Source organism: Solea senegalensis, linkage group LG19 (genome assembly GCF_019176455.1).
Source record: "Solea senegalensis isolate Sse05_10M linkage group LG19, IFAPA_SoseM_1, whole genome shotgun sequence".
Taxonomy (NCBI): Eukaryota; Metazoa; Chordata; class Actinopteri; order Pleuronectiformes; family Soleidae; genus Solea; species Solea senegalensis.
This window is the reverse complement of record NC_058038.1, coordinates 13920664-13941613: the sequence shown is the minus strand read 5'-3', so window position 1 is coordinate 13941613 and position 20950 is coordinate 13920664. Positions and strand designations below refer to the sequence as shown.

At 42.9% G+C, this 20950-nt stretch overlaps 1 protein-coding gene across 31 annotated transcripts in view; it reads right to left on the bottom strand.

Moving 5' to 3' along the window:
• cacna1aa (calcium channel, voltage-dependent, P/Q type, alpha 1A subunit, a) overlaps positions 1-20950 on the bottom strand; it is a 70383-nt gene that overhangs the window by 21870 nt on the left and 27563 nt on the right. For 12 of the 31 annotated variants that reach the window (XM_044050501.1, XM_044050504.1, XM_044050521.1 and 9 more), the window contains 29 exons: positions 20581-20684; positions 20352-20467; positions 19566-19610; positions 19342-19425; positions 18438-18644; positions 17607-17719; positions 17354-17466; positions 17110-17241; positions 16909-16981; positions 16413-16530; positions 16105-16172; positions 15884-15990; positions 14787-14837; positions 13781-13949; positions 12876-13510; positions 12387-12736; positions 11348-11483; positions 11025-11154; positions 10506-10565; positions 10305-10411; positions 6615-6623; positions 5081-5180; positions 4783-4943; positions 4559-4699; positions 4263-4464; positions 3939-4103; positions 3634-3744; positions 2624-2707; positions 994-996 (listed from right to left, as the gene is read on the bottom strand). In XM_044050501.1, the coding sequence (XP_043906436.1) occupies positions 994-996; positions 2624-2707; positions 3634-3744; positions 3939-4103; positions 4263-4464; positions 4559-4699; positions 4783-4943; positions 5081-5180; positions 6615-6623; positions 10305-10411; positions 10506-10565; positions 11025-11154; positions 11348-11483; positions 12387-12736; positions 12876-13510; positions 13781-13949; positions 14787-14837; positions 15884-15990; positions 16105-16172; positions 16413-16530; positions 16909-16981; positions 17110-17241; positions 17354-17466; positions 17607-17719; positions 18438-18644; positions 19342-19425; positions 19566-19610; positions 20352-20467; positions 20581-20684 (3894 nt within the window). The remainder of the gene's footprint in view (positions 1-993; positions 997-2623; positions 2708-3633; positions 3745-3938; positions 4104-4262; positions 4465-4558; positions 4700-4782; positions 4944-5080; positions 5181-6614; positions 6624-10304; positions 10412-10505; positions 10566-11024; positions 11155-11347; positions 11484-12386; positions 12737-12875; positions 13511-13780; positions 13950-14786; positions 14838-15883; positions 15991-16104; positions 16173-16412; positions 16531-16908; positions 16982-17109; positions 17242-17353; positions 17467-17606; positions 17720-18437; positions 18645-19341; positions 19426-19565; positions 19611-20351; positions 20468-20580; positions 20685-20950) is intronic. The other 19 variants (XM_044050503.1, XM_044050510.1, XM_044050513.1 and 16 more) reach the window with 8 other exon arrangements.

Below are 20950 nucleotides of genomic sequence, written 5' to 3'. Positions count from 1 at the left end.
CCAAATCTAGTTTCATCCAATTGGTTTATGTAGGATTATTTGTGGTAGGAGTAGTGAGTAGTTTATGTGCAGGGACATTTTCTTAGGACAACCAAATGCACTAATTCTCTCAAGGCAGAATATGCAATATCTCAAAAATAAAGCAAGCACCTAGCATGCAGATGGGCACTAACACACGGCAATCCTATAGGATTGGCTAACAAAGTCATGTGACATACTGTAGTGATGTCACAGTCAAATAAGCACTTACGGGTGGCCGATGGACCAATTCAGGTCATTACATCCTGTGTGAACTCCTTCAGGGTTCATGTACTTCTACTCTCATCGTTATTATTATAAGTTGGGCTGAGACACCTACATGGCCATATTTAATAAACGATGCCAAGATATAAGGCATAATGACGTTATTTGAAATCTGCAACCATTTATCACAATAAAATAAAATAAAAATCACGGCAGTTGTGGACTCAAAGTGCTTAAAAGGATCTGGCAGCAGGCACGTGCAGGTCACAATACAGCATGTCTTACATTTGCTCTGTGTGTTGGGGGTTGGGGCCGGGGCTCGGGGGGGGGTGGTGGTGTGTGAAAATAAAGGGTTCCTGTCAATGACATGCAAGGTTCCTCATGCTTCACTTGTTCCCTCTGCCAGGGGCGCAGCTTTGGACTCGCTCCATCATTGCTGAAAACATTCTCCCAGTCACTGTCGGATGTATGGCTCTGTATGCTGGAATTTCTAATTCCTTACAAAGTCAACACTAGTTTTCTGTACAGGATGGGCAGGATCTATGGCTGAATATTATGTAGCAATAAATACACTATACAGTGACTGAAAGAGAGGTTTGTAAAAAAAAAAAGAATTCATATAATTATAGTTGAATAGTTCTAGGCGGTGGGGGTCAAGCAACACATGCATTTTTCACAACCACAACATTGGCTGGGATGCATTTCAAACAGATGCAGTAAAATAAATAATCTCCAAAAAAAATTACAAACCATCTACATGTGGATGTTGCAGACATATGGTTTATAGCAGCAAATGTTTGGATTTTTGGTTGGTTCGAAGAACAACCAGAGAGATTGACCAATCCGGTTGTCATGGGTGGACACAGAGGATTCATAGTGCATTTTGATTGGGTGGAATCACAGGAAGTAGTAGATGTTGGTTGGGGAGAAAGGGGCGGGGCGAAGTAGATTAGAGTGGATCGTCGTTAAGTTTGTAGACGATTTAAAGAAAGCATGTGAAAAGATAAAAAACAAGAAAGAAATCAGAAAAGAGACATTACAGAGGTAATTCAGCACAGCAGCAGGTGTCTGTCTGTCATATTCTGTCCATACATCCATACAGCACTGATACCAACGGTCAACGGGGTTGTTTGAAAAATGTTTCAAATCAAAATCATGATTAACGCAACAGTATATGATGGCACAAAACCCCACAAACATGTTTATTAGAACCTGCCTGGTGAGGAGCATGAATCTAAGCCTTGAGTCATTGATTCCTCACACAGACCTGGTAGATTTGACCATTATTGTGCAGCTGCTAAATTGGCTCCGACACATACTGCACTAATTAAAGTGAAATATTATTGGACATTCATTCGTTAAATTGCTCTGGATTAAAGCTTTCCAAGAGGTTGTTACATGTCTTAGATACAGTTGGAGCTTTTGCCCTAGTACCAGACCTGTGTGTCAGGGCGGGGCCAGGTCCAGCTTTCGACATTCGCGTGTCCGCAGAGGTTCATATGATGCACATTTTGTCATTTGCTCATTATAGGGTTTTTTTTTTTTTTGGACGAATGCAAACCCTTCCTAGTCCAGCTGGTGACACACTCTTGAGACAATAAATACGATGGTAACCATGGAAACTGGCTTGAGGTTTCGTGAGGAAGTTACCCGCACATGTGCACGTGGAGCGTGCATGAATGTGCATCAGTGGCTCTCCGTGGACACAGAATGCAGGAAGTGTGACCTGACCCGAAATATGCAAGATAAACTCTCATTTATTTGCTCGGACAGAACACAAAGTAAATGTTCATCACATATTAATGCAGGTTAACCGCCGCGTGTACTAAGGAGAGTTAGCTTCAACCTGGCAATTTGTCTTTCATTTGCACTCTCTTTGTGGCGTAGATTTGTAAAGCCTCAGGATAAGTGCAAATAATTTGACTCCGTGCTACATTATATGAAATCCCCTCTGTTTTTGTCTGGTTTCATGTGAAGTAAAGAATTATCGTGCCCGACTGATGCCTGATGCACTCTACTGACCACGCGGGCTATATCCTATAATCTAAATATTAGATTTCTTGCAGGAACACGCTTCCTTAGCCGGAGTCCAGTCATTTCTCGTCCCACCTCCCAACTGGGGCGATTATATAAGACTTTCAAAAGACGTTCGCGCATGACTGAGCAATGCAAGCCTCAGCCGTGGCCTCTAACTTGTGCTCTCCCTTTACTCCTCGTCTCGTCTGCTGGATGTTTTTCAGACAGTGTGGCAGATGTGCCAAGAACACAGACAGTCCTACTTGTTCACCAAACATACACTCAACTGAAAAATATCTATGTTAACCGCCCTCCCCCCCCCGCAGATCTTTCAAACACACATGGTTCAGAACTTGCTACTTACCCCAAGCTCGGTAACCAGAATGTCAGTGATGCTGCCCAGAACTGTCACACAGTCAAAGATATTCCAGGCATCTTTGAAATAATTCTGTATTCAAGACAAGAGACAGAGAGAGAGAGAGAGAGAGAGAGGGAGAGACAGAAAAGGGAGAGGAATAAACAAGACAGGGGAGGATGTTGTGGAAATATGGGGAAGACGAGATGGTGATGAGTTGACGTGGATTAACCACAACACAGGAAACGATTGAGAAATATTGACAGACAAATGAGCATAAGTCGACCACATTAAAACAACAGGGAAAACAATATGGCAGCATTCAAGCGATTTCAAAATTAAAAAAAAAAAAAAAAAGTGGAAAACAAACAACGCAATTGAGAGTGAGTAAATGAGACAGAGAGAGAACGAGCGAGAGAGAAGAAAACAAAGTGAAAAACGAAGACATGTCAGTATTGGACAGGAACAGGAAAGGAGTCAGATGAGACAAATGGACCATCAGTGGGGGCATGTGGGACGGATGCCAGCAGACAGACTGAGGACAAATTGTACTGCATCAGAAGAATAAAGCAGCCTGTATATATTTGTAATGTATATCAGAAACAAATCCATTAACGCACTCGACCCGTACATTTTCCCTCTCCACCATGACTGCAGGAGCCATGAGTGTGCGTAAGGGTGCACGTTTAGAAACCTGTCCAGCTTCATTGTAATTCAATGTAATCTGTGTTTCTTTTGTTTTTTTGTTTGTTTACCACCCATATGATCAGGAACAATTACACTACAGAGAAATAGAAATATAGAGAAAGAAACAGCGGCGTAGTATCAACGCTTTTGTGGGCTTATTTTCATGACTCTCTTTGTTATTCTTATTATTGGACTGAAAAGACAGCCTGGTCTGTTTTTGTCCAAAGTAAAACCAGAATGCCCTGGTTCGGCATTAAATTTGTCCGCGGCAGCCTTTACTCTCTGACTAATAATAAGCTATTGTGCACATAGACCCACGCACAAACACTCACCAGTGCTCCAAAGGCGATGATCTTGAGTACACACTCCATGGAGAAGAGGGAGGTAAACACTATGTTCAGGTTTGCTAACACTGCTTCATAGGTATCAGATGCTCCATCATACTATAAACAAAAATGCACACACAAGGAAAGTGAGTGTAAAGACATAGAAAGAGGCACACAGTTCACCTCAAACTATTCCAAATTAGACATAACACAACATGTTTTTTTTGTTTTTTATCACAGGAAATAGTGCAAACAGTAACTTAAAAAAAAAAAGAAAAAAGTTTTTGTTTTAAGTGAAAAATGCGGATTACCTTCATCATCAGCACGACAGTGTTGAGCGCGATCATCGCCATGATAGTATACTCAAATGGCGGCGACACCACAAACTCCCACATCCGGTATTGAAAGCTGAGCTTGTTCTGGGGCATGTGTCGCGTCAGAGGTCTGGCATTGATGGCAAAGTCAATGCAGGCTCTCTGCAAAAAAAACACACAAAGCAAAAACCACAGTTTTGTTTACAGTATCTGGTCATATCATTCCTCTTTTACTCCATCGCTCTCTCTCTTTTTTTTTCCCACCCCCAGCAGTTAAAACCTCCCTCGTCTTCCATTCCCAATATCTCTGTGATCCTTCACCTCATTCTTTTCTAAACTGTAATCCTCCATCATCTTGTCTCCCTGCTCCTGGAAGGTGATGATGATAAGAGCCACAAAGATGTTGACGAAGAAGAAGGGGAAGACCACGAAGTACACCACGTAAAAGATGGACATTTCCATCCGGTATCCCGGGCTCGGGCCCTGGTTCTCGTAAGTCGCATCGACTGAATGTTTCAGCACTCTGTTGACAAAAGAAGGAGGTTTTTTTTTATGGGTTGTCAGAAAATCATGCAGCGTCAGCTGTATGTGGCTGTGTTTCGTGTCATAACACTCACTGCGGCCACCCCTCTCCAGTAGACACAGTGAAGAGGGTGAGAAGGGCCCAAGCCACATTGTCGTAGTGGAAATCGTACTTCTTCCATTCCCGCTTCTGCGCCTTCACTTCGTTATCACGTTCATACACAAGATATTCGCCCCTGAAAGACACATTTAACATGTTCCTGAGTAGACGCAAAAGATATTCAGATACCCTTGATACCCTTGTTTTTTACCACCTCACCTGCAGTCGCGCTCAAACTCTTTGGATTCATCAGTGCAGTAAAAAAAGCGTCCCTTAAAGAGCTGCACGGCCACCACGGCGAAGATGAACATGAAGAGCAAGTACACGATCAGGATGTTTAACACGTTCTTCAGGGAATTCACCACACAGTCAAACACAGCCTGGGTATTGGAAGAGAGGGAAAGGCACAGGTTGTAATTGTGGCATCAAATGCTATTAAATGATGAAAGTCAGAGATTATGTAAAGCAAACATTTCCGTTAAAGACAGAAAAAGAACTGTAATCTGAGGTCACGTACCTTGAGTTTGGGAAGACGTTTGATCGTCTTCAGAGGTCTGAGCACTCGCAGAACCCTCAGAGATTTGATCGTGCTGATGTCCTTTCCCTTGCTGCTCCCCCTGCATGTGTACGCACGCACACATATGTACAAAAACAAAGAAACAACAAACACAAAAAGGTCACGCACAGACAAAGCAGTTGAGTCCGCAGGATCAGGGTGAGTGTCGGACGCTCGTGCCCCGGATACCACAGCGGCAGTGGGCAGCCATTACATGAAGGCATTTGTGTCCGCGTTAGCTCAAAATGAGTAACTGCGTCTGGGTTAAATACAGAATATAGCAACGCATGCGGCATTGCTATCATATCACAGTATAGCCTTGTTTTCTAATGTGTGAGGTTAGCACTGTAGCTACATGCTAGAGTCTGAATTATTCCTGGTCGCTATACACTTTTTTTTTTTTAATACTTCGCAATGTATTTCAATGCTTTACAAAGACGGTTAAAGCCTTGTCTTGCACATGCCCAGAAATGTATTCATGCTGCATTGAAACCTTGCTCTTCCATGCTGCAATACTCAATTTATTTTCCTGTTTAACCAGCAGCTTGAATGACGAACACTGTTCTACACAGAGACATTTGCAGAGAGAGTTTAGTCGAGGTCTCACTCGAACACATGAACATATTTGTCGGTCTGCAGCGGAGTGGCGACCTACAGTCAAGTGCAGCCCTCCAATTAAAACAACGACACTTCTTGTAGATTGTTTTAAAAAAAAAACTAAAAACATTTTTACATTTTAGTCGAAATGTGACTCGAAATACTAGACTGAACTGCCAAACTCTCTCTTTTGATGACTCGACCAGATAATAACTGTGAACTCTATCCTACAGCTGGGACCGGCTGGTTTCACAGCATTGTTCAGACAGCATGGAATCTTGTCTTGTTGATGGTTTCAGCAAAGACAAAGATTTTTTTTGGCAAGCATTTCTTACCAAAATGCTGAGCCAAACCTCATTCTTATTTTTAGATTTCTGGGTACATGAATAAGAGGAGAGGAAGTGCAATGAACACTCAAAAATCAACAATAAAGGAGGCTGTACAAAATCGAATGTAATATATATCTATCATATATACATATGTGTGTGTGCGTGTGTTTTTTCTCCCATAATTAATTACGGTTAAAGGTCACCAAGTGTTCCTTTGGAAACAAGGCAGCTGTGTGTAGCGCCGCATGTGTCTGCAGCTGTTAATAGCAGATGGTAGACTGCTGCTGCTTGTGTGTGAGTAGGCTTGGTCTGCAGACATGCAGCAGGTGTGTGGTTGTGTCTCTGTGTGCGCATGTGTGTAACGGCGCGACATAAAGTTCCACGGCATCTAACATAACTAACTAACTCGAGGTTTGTTTTTGCGTTCCATGGTGAACAATGAACACAGGAACGTACAGGAGTCAACTCTGACGGAAAGGGGAAGAGATGTGTGGTCAGGAAAAAAACAACAAAACGAGCACAGAGAGCGGGGAAGGAGAAATGAGGAGGAAATAGAAAGAGAACTTTACCCGCCGCCGCTGTTGGTGATCCAAACGGAGAGATGAGAAAGAGGTGAGAGACAGTGAGACAAAGGGAGAGAGACAAAAAGACAAAGGGTGGGAGAAAGAAACGGAATGGGACACAGAGAAAGGAGGGACTTCAAGAGAAAACATCCACATGAACGACAGAAAGAGAGAGAGAGGAAAAAAAAGAGAACACAAGGCCTGTTTCTTGTTAAATCAACCCTCCCACCCACAAACTACTGATACCAACTCAAGTATACACATGCAAATGCATAAGTTCATTCAGATTTGCTATTTCATTAAAGTATAACCTTTAATATCTGTAAATAAACGCTGTGTTCAAAGCCAAATATGCAGTGTGAGCTGCAGAAATGCCAGAGCAGCGTGGTCACGTATGACCCCATTCTTATAACACAAAAATAATATACAAACTAAAACAAACAGCCCGCTGAAAAGACATTTCTAAATGTCAAAGCATCCCTTAAAGCTAACCACACATTATTGCCAGTTAGCATGTAGCCAGTGTCTGTGTGGACATAAATCTCCGTGCAACTGCAGTAATGTGCAGGACAGTGGTTCCAGACACCAGCAGTCCACAGATCAGGCTAATCAGATTTAAGGAGCGATAAACATCTCCAATGAGACTACTGATCCTTTTTGAAATGCTGTTTGATTTACAACAATTGGATCACGGTGGTATCTGGACGTGTACGGGACTGTTCTGACTGGTTTTGGTCTCCCCGTCATGGATTAGTGTCATTAATCCCCATTGTAGACAAATCAGATTGTATTGGTTAAACATGGATCAATTGATTGCTTGTGAATTTAAACGTGTAGCAGATAAAACAATCACTCCGATCAAATAATTGTACTTATTATACAATTATGTAAAAGTACATGTTCCGCTGCTGTGCTGCTTTTTACGCTCTATTGGTTTGAATTTCCCTGTGGGATAGTTTTCATTTCACTTTTCACATGATGTCACTGCGTACATCTATGTTGTGTCTATATGTATACATTGTTCGGGAAGTGCACGAGTCGGAGCGAGAGCTGCGGTCACCTTTATCACTGACCCACCTACAATTATTGAACACAAAGAGCTCAGAGGGCACAGAGAGAAGGACAAGCACACAGAAACACACATGTCGTGTACCACATTAACAATTACGGGGGGGAAGAGAGTTAGTGAAGAAAGCCCACACATAGAGATGATTTGTAAAGGAAGACTGGGGTAAGAGCCAGTTTTGTGGATGTGGCACCATCACTAGAACCCTGGAGCACCTGCCATGTTTGGGCTTCATTTATTCAAGCTGACCTGGAATCAGCAGTAGATGCTGTTATAATAGTCAACACCATGGAGTCTTAATGCACCGTCATGGACTGAATGGTGTCGGGATGCACAAACAGACATTATCAGTGCATTACCTCACTGGTGAAAGCAATGCAACAGAAACCACAATGAAAACACGCCTCTGGCCTCTGGACTTCAGTTTTTGGAGGCACCAGATTCATCTCTGAACATGACTTCAGGGAAGTGAAAACCACAACATGTTAACAGTCATTACTGAAATACAGAACATGTCATCATATCACACTGTGTTGCACTACAGTTCACACCTATGGATATTGATATTTACAGCCGATATAGGCTCATAATATAGCACATTTGATTTTAAGAGAAATCACTGCTGGTCACTTGATACAATGCAATGACACTTTCCTCCTCTTTTTCTCTTTTGTGATTAAAAAGGCACGTTCTGCTCAGACAACAAGCTGGTACATTTGGGTGGACTAACGAGAAGACATATTTTAATGCTCTCTCAGAGTGAAATATTCTACACTTCTTGGGTGGTAGGGATAGACTCGGAATGGCACTCAATATGCTAACAACTAGCCGCCAGCTAAACGAGGAATCACCTTATACTAACAAGCTGAAATGGGCGTATTGCCACCTATAGCCTCATGAAGGTGGATGCACTTCATTTAGTCATCAATTGATTCCCCACTTGTATACTTGGACAAGGACAGTCGTCCATTAGCATAGTCATGCTGGACAGTCGTCCAACAGCATACTTAACCTTGCATTGAAAATGTACTGAATGGGGGGCTAAAAGTTACCATCAGATTATTGCAAAAGGATGGAATCACAGCAGACCATGACGCCACACACTCAAAGAACAAGTCTGTTGTTATGTGCACATATAATAAGACAATTAAGCGACGTAGTCCAACCACTGCCAAGTGCTCCTAACCCTTGCCACACTGAGTAACAAGTGGTAGTGGTGGAATTCTAGCCCTGCAAAATGTCAAACCCCTTCAAGACGATGGCTTTTTTCTGAAAAAAAACTATTGCTGTTTTTTTCTCTTTTTTTTGGAAAGGGTCAGCTAAATCAGATAAATAGATTCTTCCCAGCGACATCTCCTTGGCTTTCACAAGCTAAATATGCAGCTAAAGGGACTTATGAGCTGTCACAATTAAATGAGCCCAACAAAGACTTTCCACCTTCCATACAAAGCAAGGACGGTCTCCTTTTTGATGTGACATTCCCCTTTAGTGTACTCGGAGCGTACAGCTACTTTATCTGTCTTTAGTTGTGCATGAAACATAGATAGATGGTATCAGACAAAGCTTTTAATGCACTAAACCTCTAAGGTCCTGATTTTGCTCACCCCGTCTCTACAGCTACGCCTCGAAAAGACTTAGATTTTCAAATGCTCTAAGAGTGTTCATGGTGGGCAATGTTCAAACAAACAATCTATTTTTTGAGGACCGTATCTCCAAAACTCATTGCATCAATCTTGTTCTCCCTATCGTTACGTTGTCATCCATCCATCCATCTTCTACCACCTTTAGCATGACACTGTCCAACCTGGACCGAGTTTCTCTTCACTGTTTGTGCCAGGCCCCTTCATAATACATGTCTATACATACGTCTATACATTTGGTTATGCAGTTAATGTCGACGTATTGCATGGTACACCTTCATACATTCACAATATTGCATTGAATTTAACACTGCGGGTCTGCTTCAATCCTCTCAACTGTGCAAGAGATGCACAGCATTGGTTGAAAGACTGAAAGCATGCTTTGCACATTGCACAGTTCTCATAACCTAAGCCGTAACTTAGCACTGTAAACTGTAATAAGCACAACGGGCATGCAAATTCATTTATAGTACCTGAGTTGTCGTGGAAAAGGTTGACCAGCATGACCTGGCCAGGCTTTGCATGGGGCCTTTAATTTTAGAACACCCTGGGCACTAAAGGGTTACAAGTGCAAAGGGTGGTCCTCACGTCTCACGGAGGGAAGAGGGGAATGCTGGGATAGGGGTTGGTAGTGGTGGGGCTTAGAAAATGGCAGGGACTAGAAATGGTGGGACTAAAGCGGAATGAGAGAGAAGCTCATACAATGACCAGCTATAGAGGGTTGGCCATCTGTAAGCACAGTATGTAAGAAAGAGTGTGTCGGAGGAGCAGACAGAGAAGAGAATGAAAGAAATGCTCAGCAAAAGAAAGAAAATGAGTGATAGGCCAGAACAGAGAGCATAGAGAGAGGAAACACTGAGTAATGGTCAATGGAGAAGAGGAGGGGCTGTACTCCAAGGTGCCAGTGAGGTAGAAGACGGGCAAGACAGAGGGAGGAGCGAGAGGAAAAATAAAAGGAGAGGACTGGGCCAAGGCAGGAGGGAGACTTACGTGAAGGCGAAGGCCACCAGAGCACCACTAACCACAATAAAGTCAAGGATGTTCCACAAGTCCCGGAAATAAGAACCCTGGTGCAAGACCAACCCCAGGTCCACCATCTATAAGAGGCGAGAGGGGTACAGTTCAAACGCGGTATACAGGACAAAGAGGGTGATTTGACCTGAGGTTTAACCACAATTTCTCTCTTTTTACCTTTATCAGCATTTCAAAGGTGAAAACCCCTGTGAAAACATAGTCAAAATAGCGTAGAACCTGTATGAAGAGAAAAGGGGAATGATTTACTAATGGAAAAGAGTGACAGCCTGGATGTTTGAGGATGTTTGTTTCACATTGGAATGTGATTTTCTTTTATATATATACATATATATATATATATATATATATATATATATATATATATATATATACATATATATGTATATATGTATATATATATATATATGTATATATGTATACATATATATGTATATATATGTATATATGTATATATATATATGATTTTCTTTTATACATATATATATATATATATATATATATGTATATATGTGTGTGTGTGTGTGTGTGTTTGCTATATAAAAATAATCTACATGTTTTTCTCACTCTGGCTTAAATTGAAAATCCGTAGAAACGGCACAACAATGATGACAATAAAAAGGAAAGTATAGAGGCAGCATGTAAGCACTGATGCATAACATTTGCAAAATGTCTTACATTGTTGCGCGGGGAATCAGGCCAGACAGGGTCCTCAGCAGCCAGGGCCATACTGCTCATGGCGATAACCAGCAGGATGCACATCTCAAAATAACGCAGGGTGCAGATGTAGTGACACGCCCGTCGAAACCTAGAAGCAAATGTTTGTTTGTTTTTTGTTGTTGTTGTGTTTGTGCCATGGATACCATTATGAGATGTGTGTAAGTATAAGGTTATTTGCTAAAGCATCAGCTGCCACTTCATAGTAGATTGATTTTTCGTCACAGATTTAGCTCTGAATCCACAGGTAAATGAGAAATATTGTTTGTTATCCTTCCACTTACGGGTTGGTGGTTGATAGGATGAACATGGAGCTAAAGGGAGGCATGGGCCTGGGTCCTCCTTCACCTCCCTTCTCATCATCATCGTCATCCTTATCCTCTTTTGCAGGCAGAGGCTCTGTGTTGGCATTTTTATTGACTGAAAAAAAATCTTTAGTTAAGGGAGGTATGTGTAACAATGTCTAACATGACCATATGTCATCAGAGATTATGGAAACATGTCCATTTGAAATACCGAGTATGTGCACACAATACATGCTCTCTTTGAATATGTCGTTTACTCTAACAAAAATGCAGCTTGTCGCAATTCAACGGCCGGGTTGCGAGCAGAGCAGCGACCTGTCGCTACGGGTTGGAAATGCAGACCATCATTAACCCTGGAAAGCCTCTCTACCCCTTTAAAAAAACATCTGAATGAGAGAATAAACAAATCAGGGGTCTGCAGTGGAGATGTGTTCAAATTTCGACAGCAGAGTAGTAAAATGAAGTCAAATGAAAAGAAGGTCATCCAAGGTTAGCCACTGCTCTCTCATATACTTTGTCAGTTGATATTTAACATCTCAGCTCATTTCAGGCCAAGTAATCTATACACCGACCAGCTATTTGTCTACAGACTTCCCTCAGAAAATCCACATAGGACTGAGGCAGAAAAGGCTTTCAGAAAGTTCCTCCAATCATCATCATGCAGAAGAAGAAGCTTCTGGGTTAGGGTTAGGCGAAGAGAACAATTGAAGCTGAGCTTCAAGTGGCTTTAAAGCTGCTACGGGAATGCGAAAATCACGTAAGACCATCCGATAAACAGCTGATTCCGAACAAAATAGTGGCGCGTTCCAATGGCGTTCTAGCGCACGTTCAGTATCGAAATGTAAATACAACACAGTACATACTATCTGACGACGTTTTAGAGGAAGCTGAGCTTCCCTTGCTGTCTTTGAGCGATCACCACTGGTGTATGTGCATGGACACGTTTTACCCAAATCATTTTTTAAGCTAAAATAAGACAACACAGTCAAAAAGAACACACATTCATGTTTGCTTTTACCCTGCAGTATGGCGTTTGTGGAGGGAAAAATTGGCATATCTACAGCTGTGTAGTCAGGGTGGGGCAGCCCGACGACACTGTTGGCACGGTGATGTCCGATGTTTCCATAGCTATCTAATGTGACCAAACTCCCGTGAGTGCCATTGTTGGCAAGGTGGAGGGCAGATCCATAGCTGGGAACAACAGTGTGACTAGAAATTGGATTGGGGTGACCCTCGCTCAGTGGGGTAGAGCCAGAGACCAGTTTGGTATTCATGAGGTTGTCCATGTCCTCGCTGTACTGGCTGTCTTGCCTTGAGAGGCTCTTTTGGATGGGCCGTGTGGTCGAGAGGTTAGGGGCACTGCAATCTCTGGACAGATGGATAGTAAAAGAAAAACGGGGGAAAGACCAGCACAAACATCATATTATTATCCAAGGACTGTGACATAATCAGTACACATCCAAAAATGAATTAGCATCATATCTAAAACCATGTGCATTGGACTTACTTTCTTCTTTTCTGGCACATTCTCTTCCCTTCACCATCCGTTTGGTTGCCATGGCGATTTCTTCTTGACCTCCTCTCGCGGCCATCACCAGCTCCCTCCTGCTCTCCTCCTTCTCCACCTCCATCTACTCCTTTGCTCTTGTGTCTCCCCGTTTTGCCACCACACCGACCATCCTCCCCATCCTCTGCAATCTTTCGATGTGACCTGGGCTTCCTGTGCTCTGATTGCCCTCCCCCTCGACTGCCGCTGCGAGTATGATGATGGCGCCTGGGCGGCCTCTCCTCTGACCCCGGCCCAGGTATCACTGTGGCATCCAGTCGGATGTGAGAGGAGTGGTGGTGGTGGTGGTGCTCACTTTTACGGCTCCGCTTGCTCTCCGTGGACTCCCCCTTCTCCATGGGAGGCCTGACCGGGCCCACGCCCCCCCCACCTCCACCTCCTACTTCTCCACTGTGCTCGTGGAGGTGCGTTTGCCTGTGGAGCTCATTAGCAGGATGGTGCTGGCTGAAGCAGAGGTCGGAATTGTTGGCAGTGGTTTTGTTGGTGTTGTTGTTGCGATTCTCGTGGGGGTCAACCACCAAGGGTCGATCCAGGTGGGTCTTCATGTCTGGACGGACTTGCCGAGCAAAGTTCACCTGCAAGGAGAGGAGAAGACAGAGAGGAAGCCAAGAGGGAATGAAGATACAGAAAGGGAAGGAGGGAGAGTTACGTGGAGTTATACTGTATGTCTTACTAGCCCAATAAAATGTGGGAAACGTTAATAACAATTAATAAACTCAGTACATGGGCAAGGTAAGGAACGTGTAACATGATCTTTCATCATCATCATCAACATGCAGTAGTTGCCTTCACTTGTGTACACTGATACCACAAGTCTAGTGGCTTTAGTTTGCCTTGTCCTTTACATTGTTGTGCTCCTCCCTCCCTGTCCTTGCCTTCCAGCGGTCGTCGGAGTCCAGCTCGTTGTACAGGGCCTCGCGGCTGGTCACCAGAGTCTGCTTCCTCAGCTCCTTGGTGCGTTGTTCCCACACTGACTTATTGATTCCCTTGTTGTGGTTCTTCTGTTGCTCCTTACTGCAGAATGTAACAGGGTGGAGAGGGAGGAGGGGATTGGCAGCATTACAGACCTGTACAGCACATGGACACGTCTGCGCAATACTGTACAAACAAATACATGAGAAGGATGTGAAAACCATCACCAAAGTATAATATGTAAAATAGCCAGGACATAGAGACACACTGGGGACCACAGACATTTAACGGGTTATTTGGCTGGACCTACAGCAAGGCAGCTAAACCAAGATTATGGGTGTCTACACAGCTTGCCAAAGCACAGGGCAGCCTCACTTTGGAAAACCATGATGGGACACAAAATGGTTTAAAAATTTGTAATAATAATCTATAATTAACCTTCCACACCTTAATATTTACATTACACATGCCTAATACATGGGGCAATAGGCCAAAAGGGCCCCCCTCCCCCTCCCGAGTCTAACTGGATGTCTGTTATTGGCAAGACTGAAAAAGTTGCCATTTAACCCACGTGGTACAGACTTTCACAGGAACTGCCTGTGACCACCTCCTCCTTTTTTTGTTCTTTTTTTTTTTTTTTCTTAAAACCATCCAAAACATCTATGAGTAATCGACTTTTAACTTCCCCAACAGTCAACCACAGTAAAGCAACAGCCATACTGCGAGGTGCAGGCAACAGAAAATATACTGGAAAAATAAGCCAACACAAAGGAGAGCTAAAGAAAGCCAAGTATGTGAGTTGTAACAAAAGAAAAAAAAGAGTTTAAAAACAACGCAACAAGGAAAAGGGGTGTTTTGAAACACAAAAGAAAGCGAGGAATGGTTGTAAAGTCATTAAACAGAAGGGTATCAGAAATTAATAAACAAATAAATAAATACCAGTCCAGAAAGGGGTCGGTAGCGTTGTGACACTCACTGTGTACTTTGTTGCTGAGGAGGGAAACAGCTGGTGAGTGAGATGGCACGAGAGAACAGAGGGAGGATTTCATTCCAAAATGGGCTATCCATCCACCATTAAAAAAACAGCCTCTCTGACCTGACACAGGTTACTACTTCAATGAAATGTGCTGTAATCACTGACACACTCGAGTAAGCAAAAAACGACACTCCTGAAATGCAGAAACTGAACAAATACTAAACAAATGGGAACAATTTTAGCCAAGACGATTCAGCATTTTGGAATGCAACCACCCTTCACACACACACACACACACACACACAGAGACACACACAAACACCTGCACTGTATTACACATGTTTAACCTGAACAGTGCTGCCAGCTAAAACAATGCTTCCTGAGACACAGACACAAATGCACACAACATGGTGAACTTACAGCATAGAAAGTAATAACAAGTACATGATGATGATGTTTATGATTTTGCATGGTTCGTTGCATCCGTGCGGGATCTGCTGTGTAATACCGTGTGTGTGTGTGTGTGTGTGAGATATGTGGAGTAGGCAAAAGGTCAGTGCTGTCTTGAATTTTTTTTCTTTTTTCTTTTTCCGGACGGATCAGTGTGGATTGTGTGTGTCCCTATGAGTGAGCGTGTGTGAACTTTACCTGGAGTGAAAGGAAAGACCCTCGTGTACACAGAGAAAAGGGATCAAAGTCTCGGACTCTCCTGGCCAGGGGAAGAGCCCAGATCAAACCAACACTATGTGTATGAGTGCGTGTAAGAGTGTGTGTGTGCGTGTAAAAAGAGGCAACACATTTTAAAGGACTGAATCATTATAGTAGACGTATTCCAAATGAGTCGTGGACGCTAAGTTGCACCACTTTGTACGACATCATCCCTCGTGTCAGTCTGATGCCCGATGAATGTGTAAATGTGCTAAGGTGACGGATGACGAACTGACTGACTCCTCGTCAACAAGTGAGGCTCTTCGAAGATTTGTGACATAGAATTCCTGCCATGTGCAAACACGTTTTTTTTAAACTAACACAAGAACGAGCATGCGAGTCAGGAACTCACGCTGCAATGGAGAGGTTGGCGGCAGACAGGGGGCTGACTTCAGCCACCTCCTTGGCTTTCTGCATGGCAATCTTCTGACTGGCAGCCTCCTCCTCCTCCTGTTCATCCTGCAGAGACAGTAATGGATTGGGTGGCAATCCAACACATTTTTTTTTTTTTTTTACGATTTCAGAAAGCAAAAACAATATTGAGATGGTGGGTGAAAGTGGACTGCAGTGAACCTTGGTCAGTTCCTGTGCGTTGGCCAGATTGTCCACAGCGATAGCCAAGAACACATTTAGCAAAGTGTCTGAACAAAGAGTCAAAGAAAATCCAGCATGTGGGTATTTGTTTGAACATAATATGTGTACAATTCACACAAACATATTTTCATCGTCTGGGTTAGAAAAGTAGCTGTGTATCTGTGTATGTGTGTATGTGTATTCAGTCAAATGTGAAGCTTAACTGTGAAGAGTAAGCATGTCTGTCTGCATCTGAAGTGTATGGGTGAGTGCTTGGTGTCCTCCTCATTCCCACTGTCAAGGGATACAGTTGCCAAAAAGTGTGAGGACAATGAAGAAGACAGAAAAGGCCATGCCCTTGTTGACTCCGCCCTGAGACTGGATGCCGTCGTACATCACCATGTTCCAGTCCTCACCGGTCAGGATCTGAGACACGCACACACACACACGGTAACACAAAGCCACACCACTCCAAGGTTATTTCGTGATATGACGACTGAGTGGCGTTTTCATTTAACTGCACACGGTAACAATACACGTGCATCACCTTGACTCTCTCACAGACACACACCTTGGAAACGTAGACAAGCATAAGTGCATGTTCTTCTTCTGACTCATGACATTAAAGAATTCAGAAGAAGAATTCCACATTTAATCATATCCTTTCCTCATGTGCAAATCATCTTTAGTCATTTAATCATATATATAAAAAAAAAATCTAATCTCCTAAACTAAGCTAAGATAAACCTAATCCAGAGCTTTACTCCCTCCTTTAGCCCCCCCGTCACAGTACATCGTCCTCACCTGGAACACTGTCATTATTGCTGCAGGGAATGTATCGAAGTTGGTTGGAGGAGTGCCACTTTCAAAATTAAACCTAACCGGGAAAAAAGAAGAACAGGAGAGTTCGGAAGGACAGGTGTGAGGACAGAGAAGGAGAAAAGAGAACAGAAAGCATCTCGCAAGCACAAGAATCATCTGTCGAAAGGGAAAAACATCACTGACTGTCCTCCGAAGAGCTGCATGCCCAGCAGGGCAAAGACGACGATGAAGAGGAAGAGCAGGAACAGCAGGCTGATGATGGACTTCATGGAGTTGAGCAGAGACACAACAAGGTTACGCAACGATGCCCAATACCTGTCAAACACAAAGAGAGAGCATGTGTTGTAGTTAAGGTTCACATTGTGTCCTTTTATATCAATACAAATGAGAAATAATAACTATTTTCAAATGAAATTCAACAACTCACTTGGTGACTTTGAAGATCCTCAATAACCTGAGAGCTCGGAGCACGCTGATGCCAAATGATGTGCCTGGCTGGATGATGGACCACAGCACTTCAAATATACTGCCACAAATCACCTGATAAAAAGGCAAAGCACATGCAAACATGTGGTTATCCACTGTGGCGAGCACCCGATGCGCCAACATCAGCGAGTCGTCAGTGCGTGACCGCTTCTTTGTGTGTGGGCTCGTGTCCCAAAGCGTCCGGTGAGACTCACAATGCAGTCGAAACAGTTGAAGGAGGAGTTGAGGTAGGACTGTCGGCCCAGTCCATACATCTTTACAAACATCTCAGTCAAGAATATCCCGAGGAAGGTGAACTCAGCAAAATCTACACGGAGGGAGGAAGATGAGAGGTGAGGAGGAGGAAGCAGAGAGGAGACATCAGTCGGCCTGCTTCACCCTGTAAACCATCCATCCATCCACACAAGGGCAGTGCTTCTAATTATGCATTTGAAATATTTTTTTAAATGTATCTTGAAAGACAAATTTGAATCTGAACTTAACTTTTCCTCCATTTTTCATGTATTTTATGAGTAACCCATGCATAAAAACGGAGGTCAGCAGCAGTCAGTCACATATTATTATGTGACGTGTGATGCGTCTATTTTCCTCTAAATGGGAACATCATTTACATAAGAGCTGAAACTAGCTCGTGTTAGTGTTGTTAACTGATGTTATAAATGAAGTGAAAACTAGGCTAATTTTTGATTTTGCAAGGTTACACTGCTACTTATTGACATACTGTAGTCTATTTAAGTTAAAGGTATTATTATTCTCTGAATGAAGCATGAAACTATGACTCAATCTTTCTCATCTAATATTCAAAACACATCTCACTCACAAAATGGTTTAAAATTAAATTCATTCTTTTGCAAAGTCAAGTTGCACGCATACCATACTACACATTCTTGTGCATTATTTTGTTGTTTATATCTGTTATTTTTTCTTATATCTATTTTTATATCTAGGTATGCACAGTATATAGTGCAGTATCTGCGTAATCTGCACACGCTTGCATTACATATCCCTCTGCCCCTCCCACTCACACAGAAAGTCTGAAAGCGGATCCGGCTGGTCATAGTGCACGACAGCCACACACATCGTGTTGAGGCCCACCAAACACAGCACTGTCCAATAGAAGGCTTGGGATTTCACAATGCGCCGAATTAAGAAACGCAGACGTCGCTCCCGCCGCTTGAAAGTTGATCCTTCGAGCTTGGAGCTCTTCAAGCTGGCACGGGCAAACGGTGAACCTGGAAGGGCAAGCAAGGTACATGGTGTGCAATTATCTGTGGCCTGCAAACGTCGCTTCAGACGCTGTCCGAAAAATAGTCCTGCCATTTAAATACAGCGGGGAAATGTCCAGCAAGAGTGCAACTGAGTGCGCTTCATGCCTCCTGCTTCACGACTGAAAACAACTTTACTTGACACTAGTGGAGACACAGTAGATAACAATATCATACATTGTTCCATGGTTTTGTATGACTTAATAGGCGGGTTGACACAAGTCTAACAGACTATATCCTCTCTGATGTGTTGTGTAAGGATGACAACAAGCACACCTGCAGTTTGAGTCCATGCAGAACTAGTGGAATGCTAGCTTTTAGTACGAACAGAACTATGTACGTGTGCATGTGGTAATCTAACATACAGAATCTACAACCACGCAGAGGCTGTGGGTGAAAAAGCTGGAGAAAGAGGGGGTTGGAGGAGAGACGAAGGGAGGAGGCAGCAAGTGCAGTTTGGACAAACAGAAAGTGGAAAGATGAGGGAGATTGAAAAAATTGTAACATGAGCAGAGAAGTGCAGAGCAGCAGAGGAGAGGAGAGGAGAGAGGAGCAGGGTCAAGTAATGCTGATATGCAAGATTAGATAGCATCTGTTTGTACCTGTGGTTTGCCTTCCAGTGTGTGTGTGTGTGTGTGTGTGTGTGTACGTGAGGCTATCTTACCAACAGCCAGATCACTCTCTCCTTCCTCTGGGTTTAGAAGCTCGGCTTTGCTCTTATGGTTCTTTGTGGCTCTCCTGCGGGATCCTGTGTTAGAATAAAAATAAATAAATAAATAAATAAAATAAAATAAAAGAAGATTCTACGACTATTGTATTAAATACATTTGTATAAAAATGAACAAAAGTGCATGCACAAACATTGCCAAACGAAGAGCAAATTCTTACCATCATAGTCATTTTCATTCTCATCATCCGCCAAGATGACCTCTTCTATAAAACACACACACACACAAACAAAAACATGTCAACGTGGTGCATTAGCGCTGCATTAAAACGCATGTGCGATGACTTCCAAAATATAATTCAGTTCTTTTCTTTGTTGTTTCCATCACCAGCACCAGAAAACCTCTTTGGCCCTGCACCTGTGCTTGTTACTCATACCGCCCCGCCTTTGTTTTTAGCTTCTTTATTGTTATGCAGATTATCATTTCAAGAAGATCAAAGATCTCCCCTTTCATCCGCCCCGTTATCCGCTCCTCCCAGCATCCAACATCCAACACTCACCTCTCCATTAAAGGGACACTTCAACAAAAAAAATGCAGTTTTTTTTAACTTATTTTCAGAGATAAATGTGATCGTCAAACGGCCACGCTGAGGACGTCGAGTCGAAGTCACTTCCTTCAAAGAAAATAAAAGCCCTACACCAAGCTTTGGTAAATTATAACAAGTGTTATGAGTAAAGGACCTTCAATACGAGAATTAATAAATAATATTCCAGCACTGTAAGAGAATGTGAAATAAACAAACACAGCGGCATCACAAGCCTCTTAAAACTAAAGGTGAGATAACAAAAATCAGATTTCAGCAAAGTGAGTGAGAACATTACAGGATGGATTTCCTGCATTTTATTGTAGATTTCTTGATAAATAAATAAATAAATAAATGTAGAGTGCTAATATCTGAAACTGTACCGCGATTCAGTGTGTTTTTCTGATCTTAGTTTGCACGTACCAGCTTTGCAGATCCACTCGAGGTAGCCATTCAGTTCCCGTTCAATCTGCTGTTGTCGCCTGAGCTTCAGGAACTCGCTCCTGTTCTCGACGCGCTCCCTCTCTTTGGCAAACTCCCTGCAGAGACACACATTAATGGACATGTCTCAGTGTGCATTCAAATGTTTCACCGTGTCGTTGAATGAACCATGAAATAAACTATCCTTGTAAAAAAAAAAAGAGACACTTACCCGGACAAGACACCCAGCACCAGGTTCAGCATGAAGAAGGAGCCGATGATGATGAGAGGGATGAAATACATCCAGTTCCATGCGCTCCCTGAGGCATCGTTGCTCTGGAAACACACACCATGTAACATATAATAAATTAGTGAACTATAATATTGCGCAAAGTAACTGCTGCATGAATCAACTGTGACGTTTCGGTCCCCCTATGTTAATGTCTGTCTCTGCTGCAGAAAATATCTGTGTCATTTATTAACAAATTAAGATGCATTTACAGGATTTGTACCTGAGTACTCCAGACAGTCTGTACTCTCCTAAATGCGAATTAACATTTGGAGTGACCATCAAATGCAAGTGTCCAGTAAGTGCGACAGAA